Raw genomic sequence first — 19,137 nt, 5'->3', positions numbered from 1 at the left:
ACTGGGCCATTCGGCCCATCAAGTCTACTCCGCCATTCAATCATGGCTGATCTATCTCTCCCTCCTAACCCCATTCTCCTGCCTTCTCCCCATAACCCTTGACACCCGTACTTATCAAGAATCTATCTATCTCTACCAGAAAAAAATATCCACTGACTTGGCCTCCACAGCCTTCTGTGGCAAAGAATCCCACAGATTCACCACCCTCTGACGAAATAAATTTCTCCTCATCTCCTTCCTAAAAGAACGTTCTTTAATTCTGAGGCTATGACTTTCTATTCCTAGACTCTCCCACTAGTTGAAACATCCTCTCCACATCCACTCTGTCCATAATACTTATGGATGATGAGATGTTTTATGGGCCTGTCCCACTTACGGGACTATTTTGGCGACTGCCGGCACCCGTCATAGGTGGTTGCAGGTCGCCGAAAACTTTCCAACATGTAGAAAATCCAGCGGCCACCAGAAAGACGCTACGACTCTTTGGGCGACTGCTCACGACCATACAGGCGACATGTCGCCACGGGGTGAAGCCTGTACGGTCGTGAGTAGTCACCCAAAGAGTCGTACCTTGTTCTGGTCGCCGCTGGATTTTCATCATGTTGAACATTTTCGGCGACCTGCTATGACTATGATGGGTGCCGGCAAGTTGCTGAAAAAGTCGCGTAAGTGGGACGGGCCCATTACTCAGCATGTAGATTCAAGATCACAATTACTGGTGTAAACCTTTTTTTTAAATTCTGGATTTTGCTAACAGTTTAACTTCCTTATTAGTTATCATGTTTGAAGTAGTTTTACAAATCATTGGGTCTGTACTGTGTGGTATAGACCGGAAATTAATTACTGTGCACCCCATCTTGTGAATGCTACATAAAGGTCCTTTACACATGATGCTGTTACTTGTCTTCTTTCTCCTCTTTGCTAGTCCCCCCCCCCCCCTCCCCTCAGTTCCCATCCCAGATTCCTCTTCTCCCAGAAGATGCCAAATTCCCCTCCTCCCTCAAGGAGTTCTGCCTGTGTCAGCCGTAACCACCTGGGGGTTTTACCCAGAGCGGCTCTTCAGTGTGAAGAAGGGTCCCCTTTCCGAAACGTCACCTGTCCATGTTCTCCAGAGATGTTGCCTCACCCCACTGACAAAGACTTTGTGTCATTTATTTTTTGCAAAGCCAACTTCTGTGGTCCCTTGCATCCAAACTCTTTTCAGGGAGGGGAGCTAGATAGGGCTCTTAAAGATAGCGGAGTCAGGGGATATGGGGAGAAGGCAGGAACGGGGTACTGATTGGGGATGATCAGCCATGATCACATTGAATGGCGGTGCTGGCTCGAAGGGCCGAATGGCCTACTCCTGCACCTATTGTCTATTGTCTAATACATACAGTTGTCACCGCATACAAAGACTGCCAGCCGACAGCTAAGCCCGTGTTTCTGTTCCTGTATGTCAATGGGGCATCACAGTGGCGCAGCGGTAGAGTTGCTGCCTCACAGCACCAGAGGCCCCCGGTGTTCGATCCTGACTGCGGGTGCTGTCTGTGTGTGCAGTTTGTATGTTCTCCCTTTGACCGTGTGGGATCCTTCCCGGTGTCCCGCTTCCCTCCCACACTCCAAAGATGTGCAGGTTTGTAGGTTAATTGGCCCGAGTGTGCAGGGTAGAACGAGTGCGTGGGGTGATCGCTGGTCGGGGTGAACGTACAAACTCCGTACAGACAGCAGCCGTGGTCAGGATCAAGCCCAGGTGTCTGGTGGTGCAAGGCAGCAGCTCTACCCGCTGCGCCACCGTACTGCCCTGTGTCATTCCCATGCTTTTGATGCCCTTGTATTTTTTTTTTTAGACTATAGACTTATGCCAAAGGTAGGATTTTAAATTATCATGGAACTGAAACCAGTTTCAGTAAAAAGTCACCCCTGCCCCTTGATAACCCCGATCAGGAATCTGAATGTTTGCAGGTTAATTGGCCGCTGTACATTTTCCCTGGTGTCTAGGTAGTAGATGAGATAGTGGGATAATGTGCGTGGAGTGTGTGTGAGCGGGCGGTCGATGGTTGGCATGGAATCGGTGGGCCGAATGGCCTGTCTCCATGCTGATTTCTGGGGTGTCAAGACTTTCATATGAAGAAAGACTGGATAGACTCGGCTTGTACTCGCTAGAATTTAGAAGATTGAGGGGGGATCTTATAGAAACTTACAAAATTCTTAAGGGGTTGGACAGGCTAGATGCAGGAAGATTGTTCCCGATGTTGGGGAAGTCCAGAACAAGGGGTCACAGTTTAAGGATAAGGGGGAAATCTTTTAGGACCGAGATGAGGAAAATATTTTTCACACAGAGAGTGGTGAATCTCTGGAATTCTCTGCCACAGAAGGTAGTTGAGGCCAGTTCATTGGCTATATTTAAGAGGGAGTGAGATGTGGCCCTTGTGGCAAAAGGGATCAGGGGGTATGGAGAGAAGGCAGGTACAGGATACTGAGTTGGATGATCAGCCATGATCATATTGAATGGCGGTGCAGGCTCGAAGGGCCGAATGGCCTACTCCTGCACCTATTTTCTATGTTTCTATGTATGTTTGAACAGGTGAAGCAGCTATTGAGGACTTTCCACTCATCCACACCTGAGCCTGGAAGACCGGATGTGGGCGAGAACCAAACTGGAATCGTACAGAATAGTGAAAGGCTTGGCTAGCGTGGATGTGGAGAGGATGTTTCCACTAATGGGAGAGTCTAGGACGAGAGGTCACAGCCTCAGAATTAAAGGACGCTCTTTTGGGAAGGAGATGGGGAGGAATTTCTTTAAGTCAGAGGGTGGTGAATCTGTGGAATTCTTTGCCACAGAAGGCTGTGGAGGAGGCCACGTCAGTGGGTAATTTTACGGCAGAGATAGATAGATGTCAGGGGTTATGGGGCGAAGGAGGGAGAATGGGGTTCTTCTTCTTCTTGCGTTTGAGGATGCAGAAGTCTGCAACAGGGTGATGCCATCCGGCTCAACATCCGTAGGTGCCCGCCCATTAAAAAGGGCGCATGCTCCAGGTTGGCGGCGAGCTACGGCGCTGCCGATGTCTGTTTGTCGGCATTCGCCTGACTGAGGCCAATTGACAGGGGCTCACCACGGGGAGGTCGACATCACGAGCCCCAGAATGGGATTGAGAGGGGGGGGATAGGTCAGCCGCGATTGAATGGCGAGGTAGACCTCATGGGCCGAATGGCCTAATTCTGCTCCCATCATTCCCGATGTTGGGGGAGTCCAGAACCTGGGGCCACACAGTTTAAGAATAAGGAGTAAGCCATTTAGAACGGAGACGAGGAAACACTTTTTCCCACAGAGAGTGGTGAGTCTGTGGAATTCTCTGCCTCAGAGGGCGGTGGAGGCAGGTTCTCTGGATACTTTCAAGAGAGAGCTAGATAGGGCTCTTAAAAATAGCGGAGTCAGGGGATATGGGGAGAAGGCAGGAACGGGGTACTGATTGGGGATGATCAGCCATGATCACATTAAATGGCAGTGCTGGCTAGAAGGGCCAAATGGCCTACTCCTGCACCTATTGTCTAAAGCTATGATGCGAACCCTTTGCTGGCCGACGGTTTTTCTTTTGCGACCCTCGGTCCCTACCCCACCCCTTGACCTGCGCTGTCCGCCCCTCTCACCCCCTTGTGTGTCCTTGGCCTTTCTCCTGTAGGGCCGTGACGCAGATCCCCTCAAGCCCGTCCCCAGCCAGCGTTCGCCTGACTGAGGCCAATTGACAGGGGCTCACCACGGGGAGGTCGACATCACGAGCCCCAGAATGGGATTGAGAGGGGGGGATAGGTCAGCCGCGATTGAATGGCGAGGTAGACCTCAAGGGCCGAATGGCCTACTCCTGGACCTATTGTCTATTATCACTTATGAGCTTATTTATACACTGAATGAACTTGCTGAGGCATTATTTATTAATTTACCAAAATGTAAAGTAGCAGCATTGCAGCTTCGAGTGGTGCAGTACTCCTGTATATAATATGCAGACATATATAACATGTGGCTAAATCTTTTAACATCACCCTTATCGCATGTTTCATGTTGAGTTCCAACCTGCAGTTGTGGTATCACTCATTCCAACTGCATTCTCCAAAAAGTTGGCTTCAAATATTTCAACGTGGTACACCGACATTAAGGAGTTCGACGTTAATTTTCCACCACCAAAGAGTGTCCAATATACATGCGGTAGGGCCCAAAAATGACGTGTGTTTCAAAGATGGCGGGGAGAGACAGGCGGACTTAGCAATTGTGCCGTTGATCTGATTTTTACCCCCACCTCATCCAACTAACCATGAGAAAAAGACACAAACGTGCTGGCTTGGCTAGAGAATACACAATAGGTGCAGGAGTAGGCCATTTGGCCCTTCGAGCCAGCACCGCCATTCAATGTGATCATGGCTGATCATCCCCAATCAGTACCCCGTTCCTGCTTTCTCCCCATATCCCCTGACTCCGCTATCTTTAAGAGCCCTATCCAGCTTTCTCTTGAAAGCATCCAGAGAACCGGCCTCCACCGCCCTCTGAGGCAGAGAATTCCACAGATTCACCACTCTCTCCCGGGTGATGGTGGATTATGGGGTGAGGGATAGGGTGGATGTGTTTCCGCTAGTGGGAGAGTCTAGGACTAGAGGCCACAGCCTCAGAATTAAAGGATGTTCTTTTAGGAAGGAGATGAGGAAGAATTTATTTAGTCAGAGGGTGTTGAATCTGTTGAATACTTTGTCACAGGCTGTGGAGGCCAAGTCAGTAGATATTTTTAAGGCAGAGATCGATAGATTCTTGATCAGTACGGGCATCAGGGGTTATGGAGAGAAGGCAGGAGGGTGGGGTTAGGAGGGAGAGATAGATCAGCTATGATTGATGGGCGGGGCAGGCTTGATGGGCCGAATGGCCTTATTCTGCTCCTGGCACTTATGACATGAATCTAATGTGCAGCATGCTCTTTGTGACTTTTTTTTTGTAAACCAGCATCTGCAGTTGCTTGTGTCTCTATTTGGCTATGACTGTTAGGGGTGCAGAACAGCGCAGAAAGCACGTCAACTAGTCCCCGAATTTGAGGAAGGACATTCTTGCTATTGAGGGAGTGCAGCGTAGGTTTACAAGGTTAATTCCCGGGATGGCGGGACTGTCATATGCTGAGAGAATGGAGCAGCTGGGCTTGTACACTCTGGAGTTTAGAAGGATGAGAGATGATCTCATTGAAACATATAAGATTGTTCAGGGCTTGGACACACTAGAGGCAGGAAACATGTTCCCGATGTTGGGGGAGTCCAGAACCAGGGGCCACACAGTCTAAGAATAAGGAGTAAGCCATTTAGAACGGAGACGAGGAAACACTTTTTCTCACAGAGAGTGGTGAGTCTGGAATTCTCTGCCTCAGAGGGCAGTGGAGGCAGGTTCTCTGGATACTTTCAAGAGAGAGCTAGATAGGGCTCTTAAAGATAGTGGAGTCAGGGGATATGGGGAGAAGGCAGGAACGGGGTACTGATTGGGGATGATCAGCCATGATCACATTGAATGGCGGTGCTGGCTCGAAGGGCCGAATGGCCGACTCCTGCACCTATTGTCTATTGTCTATAAACTTGCGATGAACTTGCGTTTCATTCACGAAGTTCACCTCGGCTGCAAACTGTGTTTTGTTTTGTTCTGCTTTGTTCTTCACATATATGGTGTAAAAGATCTATTGGTTGTTCTTATGTTTGTGTTCCAATCTCACTCATGAGCTTGTGGACATCTGTGGAAAAGCCTTCCCTCGGAAGAAACATTTCTCGCCAACATTGGTCAAGGAGGCTTTTGGCACATTGGCCTTCACCAGTCAAGAGTATTGGGTACGGGTATCAAAGTTGGGAGGTCAGGCTGCAGTATGGCCGCATCTAGAGCATTGTTCTTGGTTTTTGGCCACCATGTTATGGGAAAGATATTGTCAAATTAGAAAGGGCGCAGAGAAGATTTGCGAGGACATTGCCTGGACTTGAGGGCCTGAGCTACAGGGAGAGGTTGAGCAGACGAGGACTCTATTCCCTGGAGCGCAGGAGGATGAGGGGTGATCTCATAGAGGTGTATAAAAATCGTGAGAGGCTTCGACCGGTTAAACGCACAGAGTCTCTTGCCCAGAGTAGGGGAATCGAGAACCAGAGGACATAGTTTTAATGTGAAGGGAAAAGATTTAATAGGAGCGAGAGGGGTAAGTTTTTCACACAGAGGATGGTTGGTGTACGGAACGAGCTACCGGAGGAGGCAGTTGAGTCAAATGCTATCCCAACGTTTAAGAAACATTTGGACTGAAATATGGATAGGACAGGTTTAGAGGGATTTGGGCCAAATGCAAGCAGATGGGACTAATGTAGATGGGGGCTTGTTGGTCGGTGTGGGCAAGTTGGCTGAAGGGCCTGTTTCCATGCTTTATGACTCTATATCTCTCATGTATTAATGTAGTTTAAATAGATGCCATTAGTGGATGGGGAATGAATTCAACCTTGTCTTTGGGAACTTTGGGTTTTGAACTTGTATACAAGGTTAATTCCCAGGATGGCGGGACTGTCATATGCCGAGAGAATGGAGCGGCTGGGCTTGTACACTCTGGAGTTTAGAAGGATGAGAGGGAATCTTATTGAAACATAGAAGATTATTAAAGGTTTGGACGCGCTAGAGGCAGGAAACATGTTCCCGATGTTGGGGGAGTCCAGAACCAGGGGCCACAGTTTAAGAATAATGGGTAAGCCATTTAGATGGGAGATGAGGAAACACTTTTTCACACAGAGAGTTGTGAGTCTGTGGAATTCTCTGCCTCAGAGGGCGATGGTGGTCGGTTCTCTGGATACTTTCAAGGGAGAGCTAGATAGGGCTCTTAAAGATAGCGGAGTCAGGGGATATGGGGAGAAGGCAGGAACGGGGTACTGATTGGGGATGATCAGCCATGATCACATTGAATGGCGGCGCTGGCTCGAAGGGCCGAATGGCCTACTCCTGCACCTATTGTCTATTGTCTAAACCAGTTTAGCAAAATAGGGATGCAGATAATAGGGAATAATGGATTGTTCTCCTACGCATGATTGCGAGGAACTCAATGAATGATATTCCAGCAAAGAGTTTGAGTTTGAGTTTAGTTTATTGTCAAAGCTTTTTGTTGCGTGTTACCCAGTCAGCGGAAAGGCAACACATGATTACAATCGAGCCGTCCACAGTGTACAGATACATGATAAGGGAATAACGTTTAGTGCAAGGTAAAGTCCGATCAAAGATGGTGCGAGGGTCTCCATTTAGGTTGATGGTATCTCAGGACCGCTCTCTAGTTGTTGGTCAGATGGTTCAGTTGTCTGATCAATACCGTGAATGTTTAGAGTGCCCAGGTATCGCGTTAGTCCCAGAGGTTGTGGAGGTACGCAGGGTTGTAGGTAGACGCAAGATGCTGGAGTAACTCAGCGGGTGAGGCAGCATCTATGGAGAGGAGGAATGGACGGCGTTTCGGGTCGAAATGCTTGTTTTTTGCAGCATTTGTCTTTTCGCTTTTCAATCCCCTTCCTTTCCCCTGCTCTTTCAGCCGAGGTTGGTTTCACTAGTGATGGGTCTCGACCCGAAAACGTCACCCCCCGATAGACCTAACAATGACCTATTCTACTGATCCTGATCGCCATCTACTTTGATGTTTCGTTTTCACACCTTACACCTCCTTGTCTCCTTGACTCCCTCTCCACTGACCCTCGGTCCTGAAGGAGGGTCTCGACCCGAAACTTCACCCGTTCCTTCTCTCCAGAGATGCTGCCTGTCCCGCTGAGTTATTCCAGCATGACAGCTTGAGCTGCAGTATTTTCTCCGTGCCACAGGGTGGCGCCGAGCTGTGTCGTATTTCTCTGCTCTTCCCTCTGCGCTGTGGGACGGGTTTGTATCCGTGCCATGAATCTTAGTCGTAAAGTCACGCAGCAAGGAAACAGACCCTCTCAGCCCAACTCATCCATGTTGGGATAGAAACTTACAACATTCTTAACGGGTTGGACAGGCTAGATGCAGGAAGATTGTTCCAGATGTTGGGGAAGTCCAGAACAAGGGGCCACAGTTTAAGGATAAGAGGGGACGACTTTTAGGACCGAGATGAGGAAAACATTTTTCACACAGAGAGTGGTGAATCTGTGGAATTCTCTGCCACAGAAGGTAGTTGAGGCCAGCTCATTGGCTATATTTAAGAGGGAGTTAGATGTGGCCCTTGTGGCTAAAGGGATCAGGGGGTATGGAGAGAAGGCAGGTACAGGATACTGAGTTGGATGATCAGCCATGATCATATCAAATGGCGGTGCAGGCTCGAAGGGCCGAATGGCCTACTCCTGCACCTATTTTCTATGTCTATGTTTCTATGTGCCCATTTAAAAGCCCCTTAAACGTTCTTTCATAGAGTCAGTCGTACAGCGTGGAAACAGGCCCATCTTGCCCATCTTGCCCACGCCGGCCAACGTGTCCCAGCTATTGTATCTGCCTTCATCGCCATCACCTCACTGAAACTTGCCGAATAGTGAAAGGCTTGGATAGAGTGAATGTGGAGAGGATGTTTCCACTAGTGGGAGAGTCTAGGACCAAAGGTCAAGGCCTCATAATTAGAAGTTCCTTTAGGAAGGAGATGAGAAGGAATTTCTTTAGTCAGAGGGTGGTGAATCCGTGGAATTCTTTGCCACAGACGCCTTTGGAGGCCAAGGCAGGGATTGACAGATTCTTGATTAGTACGGGGAGAAGGCAGGAGAATGGGGTCAGGAGGGAGAGATAGATCATCCATGATTGAATGGCAGAATAGACCTGATGGACCGAATGGCCTAATTCTGATCCTATCACTTATGACTTTATGGCCATCCCTGGCAGCGCATTCCTGGCACCCCCCTCCCTCTTGTCCAAACCAAATCTTGTCGCATACGTCATCGAACGTTGCCTATCTCATCTTAAAACTGTGCGTGCCCTCTAGCCTTCCACCCTGGGAGAAAGGTTCTGTCCTGTATCTGCCTGTTATAATTTTATATATTCATTTCAGGTCTCCCCCGTTAACCTCTGATGCACCAGGGAAAATAATCCAAGTTTGTCTAACCTCTCCTTTAAGCTAAGGTAGACAAAAATGTTGGAGAAATTCAGCGTGTGAGGCAGGATCTATGGAGCGAAGGGATAGGTGACGTTTCGGGTTGAGACCCTTCTTCAGACATTCTTCAAACGCCGTCTGTCCTTTCCCTCCACAGATGCAGCCTGATCCGCTGAGTTCCTCCAGCACTTTGTCTTTCAGCTGGGTAGAAAGTTACAAAACTGGGACAGGTTGGGGGAGTGGGCAGATGCATGGCAGATGAAGTTTAATGCGGATAAATGTGAGGTTATCCACTTTGGTAGCAAAAACAGGAAGGCAGATTACTATCGAAATGGTGTCAAGTTTGGAAAAGGGGAAGTACAACGAGATCTGGGGGTCCTTGTTCATCAGTCAATGAAAGTAAGCATGCAGGTACAGCAGGCAGTGAAGAAAGCTAATGGCATGTTGGGCTTTATAACAAGAGGAGTTGAGTATAGGAGCAAAGAGGTCCTTCTGCAGTTGTACAGGGCCCTAGTTAGACCACACCTGGAGTATTGTGTGCAGTTGTGGTCCCCTAATTTGAGGAAGGACATTCTTGCTATTGAGGGAGTGCAGCGTAGGTTCACAAGGTTAATTCTTGGGATATCGGGACTGTCATATGCTGAGAGAATGGAGTGGCTGGGCTTGTACACTCTGGAGTTGAGAAGGATGAGAGGGGTTCTCATTGAAACATATAAGATTGTTAAGGGCTTGGACACGCTAGAGGCAGGAAACATGTTCCCGATGTTGGGGGAGTCCAGAACCAGGGGCCACAGTTTAAGAATAAGGAGTAAGAGATTAGATGCCCTGTAGAAAGTTTACTATCAGGTTATCTCTGCCTCAGAGGGCGGTGGTGGCAGGTTCTCTGGGTACTTTCAAGAGAGAGCTAGATAGGGCTCTTAAAAATAGCAGAGTCAGGGGATATGGGGAGAAGGCAGGAACGGGGTACTGATTGGGGATGATCAGCCATGATCACATTGAATGGCGGTGCTGGCTAGAAGGGCCGAATGGCCTACTCCTGCACCTATTGTCTAAAGCTATGATGCGAACCCTTTGCTGGCCGACGGTTGTTCTTTTGCGACCCTCGGTCCCTACCCCACCCCTTGACCTGCGCTGTCCGCCCCTCTCACCCCCTTGTGTGTCCTTGGCCTTTCTCCTGTAGGGCCGTGACGCAGATCCCCTCAAGCCCATCCCCAGCCAGCGTGTGGTTGAGGTGGAGATCCCCCACATAGGAAGGCTGGTGATTGAGTCAGAGGAAGGCGGGTACGACGACGAGGTACCGACCCAGTGCCTGGCCCCGTGCGTGCGTGCGCGAGCGCGTGCGTAACCGGAATGTGCAGCATGTGGCAGAGTCCGTGCATGGCACTCCCTCGCGGGCATGTTCTATCCACCGCCGCGCCAGAGTGCGGACCGAGCCTTGCGCCGGCCGACTTCCCAATGGCAATGTGCAGAGCGTGCGTTGTGCGTAATGCGGGGGGTTGGGGACGTGGATGTAGAGGGTGGGATAGTGCATGCAGGTTGGGCCATGCATAGGAGCTACAATGCAGGCTGGGCCATGCATAGGAGCTACAATGCAGGCTGGGCCATGCATAGGAGACACAATGCAGACTGGGCCATGCATAGGAGCTACAATGCAGCCTGGGCCATGCATAGGAGCTACAATGTAGGCTAGGCCATGCATAGGAGTTACAATGCAGGCTGAACTGTCTATAGGTGGCACTACAGGTTTGACTGCGTTTACACTACATAAGGCAGGCTAGACTATAGGCCAAACAATACAGTCTGGACTGTGTATCAGCTATATTACAGGCTGGAATGTGTTTAAACTCCACAAGGCAGGCTGGACTGTCTAAAGGCCAAACAATGCATGCTGGAGCTGGAATAGAAGATAGACACAAAATGCTGGAGTAACTCAGCGGGACAGACTAAAGAAGGGTCTCGACCCGAAACGTCACCCATTCCTTCTCTCCAGTGATGCTGCTGAGTTACTCCAGCATGTTGTGTTTATCTTCGGTTTAAACCAGCATCTGCAGTTCCTTCCTACAACAATGGACTGGATATAGGCTCCACAATACAGATCGGAGCGTACATGGGCTATTCAGTATTGGCTGTAGAACACAGGGACAGCTCGCATGGACATAGTGAACATTATGCATCATGTATGCATGTAGGCTAAATGCAGACTGGATTGTGTATATGCAAAGCATTGCAGACTGGACTATGCAGGTAGAGCAATGCAGGTCTGGACTGCATATTGACTGCTAAATACAGACTTGAACGTGCATATGCTACACTGTGTATAAGCAAAACAAATACAGGCTGGACCATGTGTGCAGGAAAGAACTGCAGATGTTGGTTTAAATCGAAGGTAGACACAAAATGCTGGAGTAACTCAGCAGGTGAGGCAGCATCTGTGGAGCGAAGGAATAGGTGATGTTTCGGATCGAGACCCTTTATCAGTCTGAAGAAGGGTCTCGTCCCGAAACGTCACCTATTTGCTCCATAGATGTTGCCTGCAATACCGGCGGGGGCGTGTATAGGCTACACCATACAGGCTGGACTATATGTAGGGTACACAATACACACTGGGGCAGCTACAGGCTGTGGACAGGGGTAGGCTGCTTGCATGTGGTGCACTCTGTGTGTGTGCATGCATGGTTGTGTTCCGTACAGTCACGCATGGCAGCGTGGGTGGAACAGAGCAGAATGAATGGCAGCTGATGGAAGTGGGTGGGTGGATGAGAGAGCCCATTATACAGCACAGGGCAAAGAGGGAGAGGGAGTGAGAGAGAGAGAACCTTCCACAGAGCAGATCGAAGAGGACTGTGTCTAAGTTATAGAACATTGAGGGGACAGTGTTTTCTTTACTGAAGCTGTACCCTGACATGAAATCTTTTCTGTTCAAGGTGACACTGACCACAGGCGACATATATCACTCTAATTCCAAGCAGGCATAACCTGTTATAAATTTCTGAAACACAAATTTCTCTTGACATTTATTTGATCATATATACGATAGTTTAATTTTTATTTGGCATGGAAAAATATTTCAGTGGATGTTGTCAGACAGAATCTTTAATTCTCTCCTACCTTTTTTTATCTGCTGCAGCCGTACCATCCTTGTCCCAAATATCTTCCAGTGCACTGCGTACATTGACCCAGAAGGAAGACAAGAGCGCAAAATGCTGCAGTAACTCAGCGGGTCAGGCAGCAGCTCTGGAGGAAAGGGATAGGCGACGTTTCGGGTCCAGACCCTTCTTTGTTATTCCCTTTAGTTCAGGCACTGAAGTCTCAAGCTGCTTTACAGGTGGTCTCAGTGACGGTACCCCAGGAAACTTACCCCCCTCCCCCTGGTACTGGTCCCAGCTGTAGTTTAGTTTAGAGATACAGCATGGAAAAATGCTCTTCGTCCCACCGAGTCCACGCCGACCAGCGATCCCCGCACACTAACACTATCCGAACACACGCTGGGGACAATTTACAATTTCGCCAAGCCAGTTGACCTGCAAAACCTGCACGTCTTTGAACTGCGGGAGGAAACCGGAGCACCCGGCGAAAACCCACGCAGGTCACGGGGAGAACGTACAAACTCCGTGCAGACAGCGCCCGTAATCGGGATCGAACCCGGATCTCTGGCGCGGTGAGGCAGCAACTCTCCCGCTGTGCCCCCCGTTGGACGATCACAGTCTATGATAGCTCCGCTGGTCTAATAGTCTCCCTCCATCAGTTGTCTGGGCTCAATGAGGAAGAAAGAATCACTCAGCATACATTACCCAACATCTTCCCAGCAAACATATTGATTAGTAGGACTGGATGTTACAATCCTTAAGGTTTTTCACTACAATTGACATTTGGTATTCCTGGGGGTGACCACTCGGTGATTTTGCTACCAATCAGACACATCTTCAGTTGTGTACCTCAACGTCACTGGGTGTTTCGGCCTTTTATCACAAGACACCCTCAGACGAGGCAGGCCCACCGCAGGGTGATCAGACCTGGGTGTGTGTCTTATTGTTAGCCTCTAGATCAGTGGTTCCCAACCTTTTTTTGGCCATGCCCCACCTAATCACCTCTAAAATCCTGATGCCCCCCCCCCCCATATCTTAGCACGAGCAGACAAAGAAATAATTCTCAGAAAATGGAATTTACTCAAAATAACATCTGAAACATAAACTACATATGTTTACCTGATGCCCCCCTTAAAAATCAAATTGCCCCCCCTGTGGGGCGTACGCCCCACGTTGGGAACCACTGCTCTAGATGGTCATGTGGCAGCCCAGACAGCATCTTTTCTCTTCAGCCACAGCCAGTGACTGCTCCATTCAGCTTTTTTCCTTCAACATTAAACAAGAGAGAGAAATATATCGAATCTGGGGGGAAAAATGCCAGATTTCCCTTTGATGCCATTATCTGGGGTACTTCTCCAACTTGTCGCTCCACACCACAATCAGTCTGCAGAAGGGTCCCTATCCGAAACGTCACCTATCCATAAGGTCATAAGGAATAGTACAATTAGGCCATTCGGCCCATCAAGTCCACTCTGCCATTCAATCACGGCTGATCCATCTCTCCCTCCTAACCCCATTCTCCTGCCTTCTCCCCATAACCCCTGACACCCGTACTAATCAAGAATCTATCTATCTCTGCCTTAAAAATATTCACTGACTTGGCCTCCACAGCACTCTGTAGCAAAGAATCCCACAGATTCACCACCCTCTGACGAAAGAAATTTCTCCTCATCTCCTTCCTAAAGGAACATCCTTTAATTATCCCTGTTCTCCAGAGATGCCGCCTGACCCGCTGAGTTACTCCAGCACTTTGTCTCTTTTTATTTTTCCTTTTAAGAATACATCATCCCTCTTCGGGTCGGCTCAGGGAGTAGATCGGGTTAGAGTGCAGAGAGGATTAGGGAGCCAGACATTTGTTTGGACTATTAACTCCGCACTTGAGACACGCTGCACAAAAGCTAAAGTACTATTATCTACTAGTTGGCCTAAGTGACTAGTTTTGATGCTGCAAGTTGTAGGTGTAAGCTGTGAATGCAGATTCAGGGTTGTGGGGGGTTGGAAATATAATTGATAGTGAGGGGGAAAAAGATTTGCAGGAGTCTGAACAAGAGGGTTACCCAACACCTCCGCTCAGTTCGCAATAACCAACCTGATCTCCCGGTGGTTCAGCACTTCAACTCCCCCTCACATTCCGAATCCGACCTTTCTGTCCTGGGCCTCCTCCATGGCCAGAGTGAGTCCCACCGCAAATTGGAGGAGCAGCACCTCATATTTCGCTTGGGTAGTTTGCACCCCAGCGGTATGAACATTGACTTCTCCAATTTCAGGTAGTCCCTGCTTTCTCCCTCTTTCCCCTCCCCTTCCCAGCTCCCCCACAGCCCACTGTCTCCGCCTCTTCCTTTCTTATTCCCACCCCCACATCCGTCTGAAGAAGGGTCTCGACCCGAAACGTCGCCTTTTCCTTCGCTCCATAGATGCTGCCTCACCCGCTGAGTTTCTCCAGCATTTTTGTCTACCTTCGATTTTTCCAGCATCTGCAGTTCTTTCTTAAACAAAGTGATAGGAGATATTTGTTCAGACAGACAGGTTGGGCTGTCTGATCTTCAGCTATTATATTATTCTGTCCACCTCTAGTGATCTGCTAGCTGATAGCTTCGACATACGCATCTTATTGATGTGTATAAAATCATGAGAGGAATAGATCGGGTAGATGCACAGAGTCTCTTGCCCAGAGTAGGTGAATCGAGGACCAGAGGACGCGGGTTTAAGGTGAAGGGGAATTTATTTATAGGAATCTGAGGGGTAAAGGGCCTGTCCCACTTGGCAATTTTTTCGGCGATTGCCGGCATCATTGGCTGACGTATCGGGTCACTGAAATGTCGCAGCGTGATTTTTCGAGTGTCTCAATGTTTCTTTTGTCACCGCTAGATCTCAAAATGTTCAAAATCTTTTGGGGACACTGATATGTCGGCGAAAAAAACCCGGCAAGTGGGACAGGCCGTTTACATTACCACACCTAGGGTGGTGGGTGTGTGGAACGAGCTGCAGTGTCGTTCCACTGAGTGTGTAGTTGAGGCTGGGACTATCCCCAACGTTTCAGAAGCAGGTGGACAGGACAGGTTTGGAGGGATTTGGGCCAAACGCGGGCAGGTGGGACTGGTGTAGCTGGGACATGTTAGCCGGTGTGGACAACTCGGGCCGAAGGGCCTGTTTCCGCACTGTATCGCTCTATGACGTAGGAGAGAACCTGATTCAGTGCGAGGAGCGGGCTTTGGTAGAGTGCATGATTGCTCGCATGTTAACGGGACATTCCTGCACTTCACATCTCCGGCCAAGCTCGTCGCCCATTTCAAGCCCGAATAAAAATCGCATCGGCCCCCCTCCACCTTTCTGTGCATGCTCTAGTTTCTAATAAGCCTTTTAATTCCTTTATTGACTGGCAAAGCATACAAAAACCATCGCATTATTCGCCGCTTCCAACGTCGTCGCAATTAAAATCAATTTGATAAATCTGCTTTTTTTTTTTTTACTTAAATCTCATGCTCTTTGTGAATGAATATCTTTTTTTTTTTTTTTTGGAACTTGTTGGAATGTTGGAAAATGCATGTGTTTTTGAATAGCTGTGTCCATAACCTGACCTCTCACCCTGAGACCCCTTGTCGGCAGGTCATGTTGACCCCAGCCATGCAGGCCATTATCATGGCCATAGGGAAAGCCAGGAATGTGTATGAGAGACATGGGCCAGAGGCGGGCTTCTTTAAGGTACTCCCTTTTATATTTCATTCTCTGTGGTTAAAACGCTGCCTGCTCTTGCCTGCCTGCCTACCTTCCACAGCAATATTGAACCGTGCATTGTGCATTTTTGTCATACTGATCTCTCTCTTCAGGCTTGCAACTCACTCCCTTCTCCCTCATTTTTTAAAATCTTATAATGCCTTGCTTATTTTTTCCTCAACTCTTCTTTCTGCCATTCTGCCACTCTCTAATTTTCCCCCTTCCTCAACCTCCCATATTTTCCCTCCCTCTCTCCCATTCCCCTTCCCTTCCCTATTTTACCCCTTCCTCCCCCCCCCTTATTTCACGCTCCTTAAATACCCTCTCTCTTATTTTACCCCTCCCTCCCTTATTATTCCACCCCTCTCTTATTTTTCCCACTCCCTCTATTATTTTCTCCTCATTTTTCTCACTCGTCTTTCTCGTCCCAAATGTATTTTACCCTCCCTCCTTTATTTTACACATCCCCCCTCCCTCCATTCCCCCCCTCCCTCCTTCATTCCCCCCTCCCTCCTTCATTCCCCCCCCTCCCTCCTTCATTCCTCCCTCCCTCCTTCATTCCCCCCCCCTCCCCTCTTCCATTCCCCCCACCCTCCCTCCTTCAGTCCCCCCCTCCCTCCATTCATCCCCCCCTGCCCCTCCTTCATTCCCGCCCCTCCCCTGTCATTCCTTCCCCCCCTGCCCTCCTTCATTCCCTCCCCCCCTCCCTCCTTCATTCCCCCCCTCCCTCCTTCATTCCCCCCCTCCCTCCTTCATTCCCCCCTCCCTCCTTCATTCCCCCCTCCCTCCTTCATTCCCCCCCCTCCCTCCTTCATTCCCCCCCTCCCTCCTTCATTCCCCCCTCCCTCCTTCATTCCCCCCTCCCTCCTTCATTCCCCCCTCCCTCCTTCATTCCCCCCTCTCCCTCCTTCCTTTTCACCCCTCCTTCATTCCCCCCCTCCCTCCTTCCCTCCACTTTCCCCCTCCCTCCTCCATTTCCCCCCTCTCCCGCTTTACGTTTCGATCCTTTCCCTCTTCCCCGTGTTCTGTTCTCAGCCCCGCCATCTCCCTCACCTTCTCCCTTCCACCACACCGCCATGTCCTCCCCTCGTGCATCATTGCTGCCTCGTTCGTTGACCCTTACAGTAAACCCAGGGAGTGCAGGTGAAGGAACTGAAACCGAAGATGGACACAAAAGGCCAGAGTAGCTCAGCGGGACAGGCAGCATCTCTGGAGAGAAGGCATGGGCGACGTTTCAGGTCGAGACTGGGGTCGGGGTCTGAAGAAGGGTCTCGACCCGAAACGTCGCCCATTCCTTCTCTCCAGAGTAAACCGGTAGCGTCTGGGTGGTGAGGGTGTGATAGACTGCAGAGGCAGGGAAGCAGCCACAAGAACCAGGAATGCCGTGGACTCCCCAAGAGATTACTCTGCAGCGGCTGGTTGCCGGGCTGAAGGACGTTTATAAGTTGGAGGATTTGCCCCACTAGGTGGGAGTGGCAGACGCACAGGCAGAGAAACCAATCCCACCCAGAGCTAACAGCGGGATATTAAACATTACACGAGTCGCTGAATCTTAACTATAACACAAACTCATGCATGGACGTGTGCAGCACGGTGGCACAACAGTCGAGTTACTGCCTCACAGCGCCAGAGACCCGGTATCCGATCCTTACCACGGGCGCTGTCTGTACAGAGTTTGTACGTTCTCCCCGTGACCCGTGTGGGTTTTCTGCCGGAGCTCCAGTTTCCTCCCACACTCCAGGCGTACAGGTTTTGTAGGTTAATTGGCTTTGTTAAAATTGTAAATTTTTCTTGGTACTTGTAGGATAGTGTTAATTTACGGGGATCGCTGGTCAGCACGGACTCGGTGGGCCGAAGGGCCTGTTTCCGGGCTGTATCTCTAAACTAAACTAAATTAATCTCACAGGGTCAGGCAACGTCTAGTTTAGTTTAGAGATACAGTGCGGAAACAGGCCCTTCGGCCCACAGGGGCCGTGCCGACCAGCAATCCCCACACATTAACACTATCCTACACACACCAGGGACAAGTTTTACATTTTCCAAACCGATTAACCTACAAACCTGCACGCCTTTGGAGTGTGGGAGGAAACCGGAGATCTCGGAGAAAAACCCATGCAGGTCACGGGGAGAACGTACGAGCTCCCTACAGACAGCCCCCGCGGTCGGGATGGAACCCAGATCTCCGGCGCTGCTAGCACTGTACGGCAGCAACTCTACCACTGCTCCCCCGTGCCACCCTCATCTGCGGAGGGAAATGGACAGGCAACATTTTGGCTCGGGACGCTTCTTCAGACTGATGGAGTCGGGTGGGGGGAGAAAGATGGAAGAGAGAGTTATGGGCCTGTCCCACTTACACTACTGCCGGCACCCGGGAGATTAGTCGCCCTAAAGAGTCGTACCTTGTTCTGGTCGCCGCTGGATATTCAACATGTTGAACATTTTCGGCGACCTGTAACGACCTATGACGGGTGTCGGCAGTCGCCGATAAAGTTGCGTAAGTGGGACGGGCCCGTTAGGAGTAGGACAAAGCCTAGTAATGATAGGTGAATGGAAGTGAAGGGAGCAGGGGGGGGGGGGGAGGAGGGGTTGTGTTGATGGGTTGAGAAGGTGACCAGAGGCGGGAAGGAAAGAAAAAGGGTGTGTCGGATAAAGATAGAGGAGGAGTGAAATGTGAAGCCAGAGGGTGGGATACGAGTAGAAGGGGAAGGGGAGGTGATGGTGGGAGAAGGGAGATAAAATGGGGGGCTCGGTGATGGGTGGGGTCACGGACAAGTGTAAAGATAAGCAAAAGGGGACGGGGAAATGGTAGATAAGAGGCGATTGGAGAATTCACTCACCAAAAAAAGACGCAGTGCTGGAGTAACTCAGCGGGTCAGGCAGCATCTGTGGAGAACATGGATAGGTGACGTTTCACAGAGTGCTGGAGTAACTCAGCGGGTCAGGCAGCATCTAGGGCGCTAAGGAAATAGGCAACGTTTTGGGCTGAAACCCGTAAGGGTTTCGGCCCGAAACGTTGCCTATTTCCAGAAGGATTTCGGCCCGAAACGTTGCCTATTTCCTTAGCTCCATAGATGCTGCTGCACCATAACTCAGCGGGTCAGGCAGCATCTCTGGAGAACATGGATAGGTGACGTTTCACACAGAGTGCTGGAGTAACTCAGCGGGTCAGGCAGCATCTGTGGAGAACATGGATAGGTGACGTTTCACAGAGTGCTGGAGTAACTCAGCGGGTCAGGCAGCATCTGTGGAGAACATGGATGGGTGACATTTCGGGTCGGGAGCCTTTG

At 49.8% G+C, this 19,137-nt stretch overlaps 1 protein-coding gene across 4 annotated transcripts in view; it reads left to right on the top strand.

The window, feature by feature from the left end:
- The window catches only part of usp25 (ubiquitin specific peptidase 25), a 127,503-nt gene that overhangs the window by 97,108 nt on the left and 11,258 nt on the right, over window positions 1–19,137 (top strand). Inside the window, exons 19-20 of one of the 4 annotated variants that reach the window (XM_033032366.1) lie at window positions 10,231–10,344; window positions 15,743–15,838. The exons of 2 other annotated variants lie outside the window; for them this stretch is intronic. In XM_033032366.1, the coding sequence (XP_032888257.1) occupies window positions 10,231–10,344; window positions 15,743–15,838 (210 nt within the window). The remainder of the gene's footprint in view (window positions 1–10,230; window positions 10,345–15,742; window positions 15,839–19,137) is intronic. One more of the 4 variants, XM_033032367.1, reaches the window with a different exon arrangement.

Source organism: Amblyraja radiata, chromosome 14 (assembly GCF_010909765.2).
Source record: "Amblyraja radiata isolate CabotCenter1 chromosome 14, sAmbRad1.1.pri, whole genome shotgun sequence".
Classification (NCBI taxonomy): domain Eukaryota; kingdom Metazoa; phylum Chordata; class Chondrichthyes; order Rajiformes; family Rajidae; genus Amblyraja; species Amblyraja radiata.
Note: the sequence above shows the minus strand (reverse complement) of the source record. Positions and strands in the feature narration are given on the sequence as shown.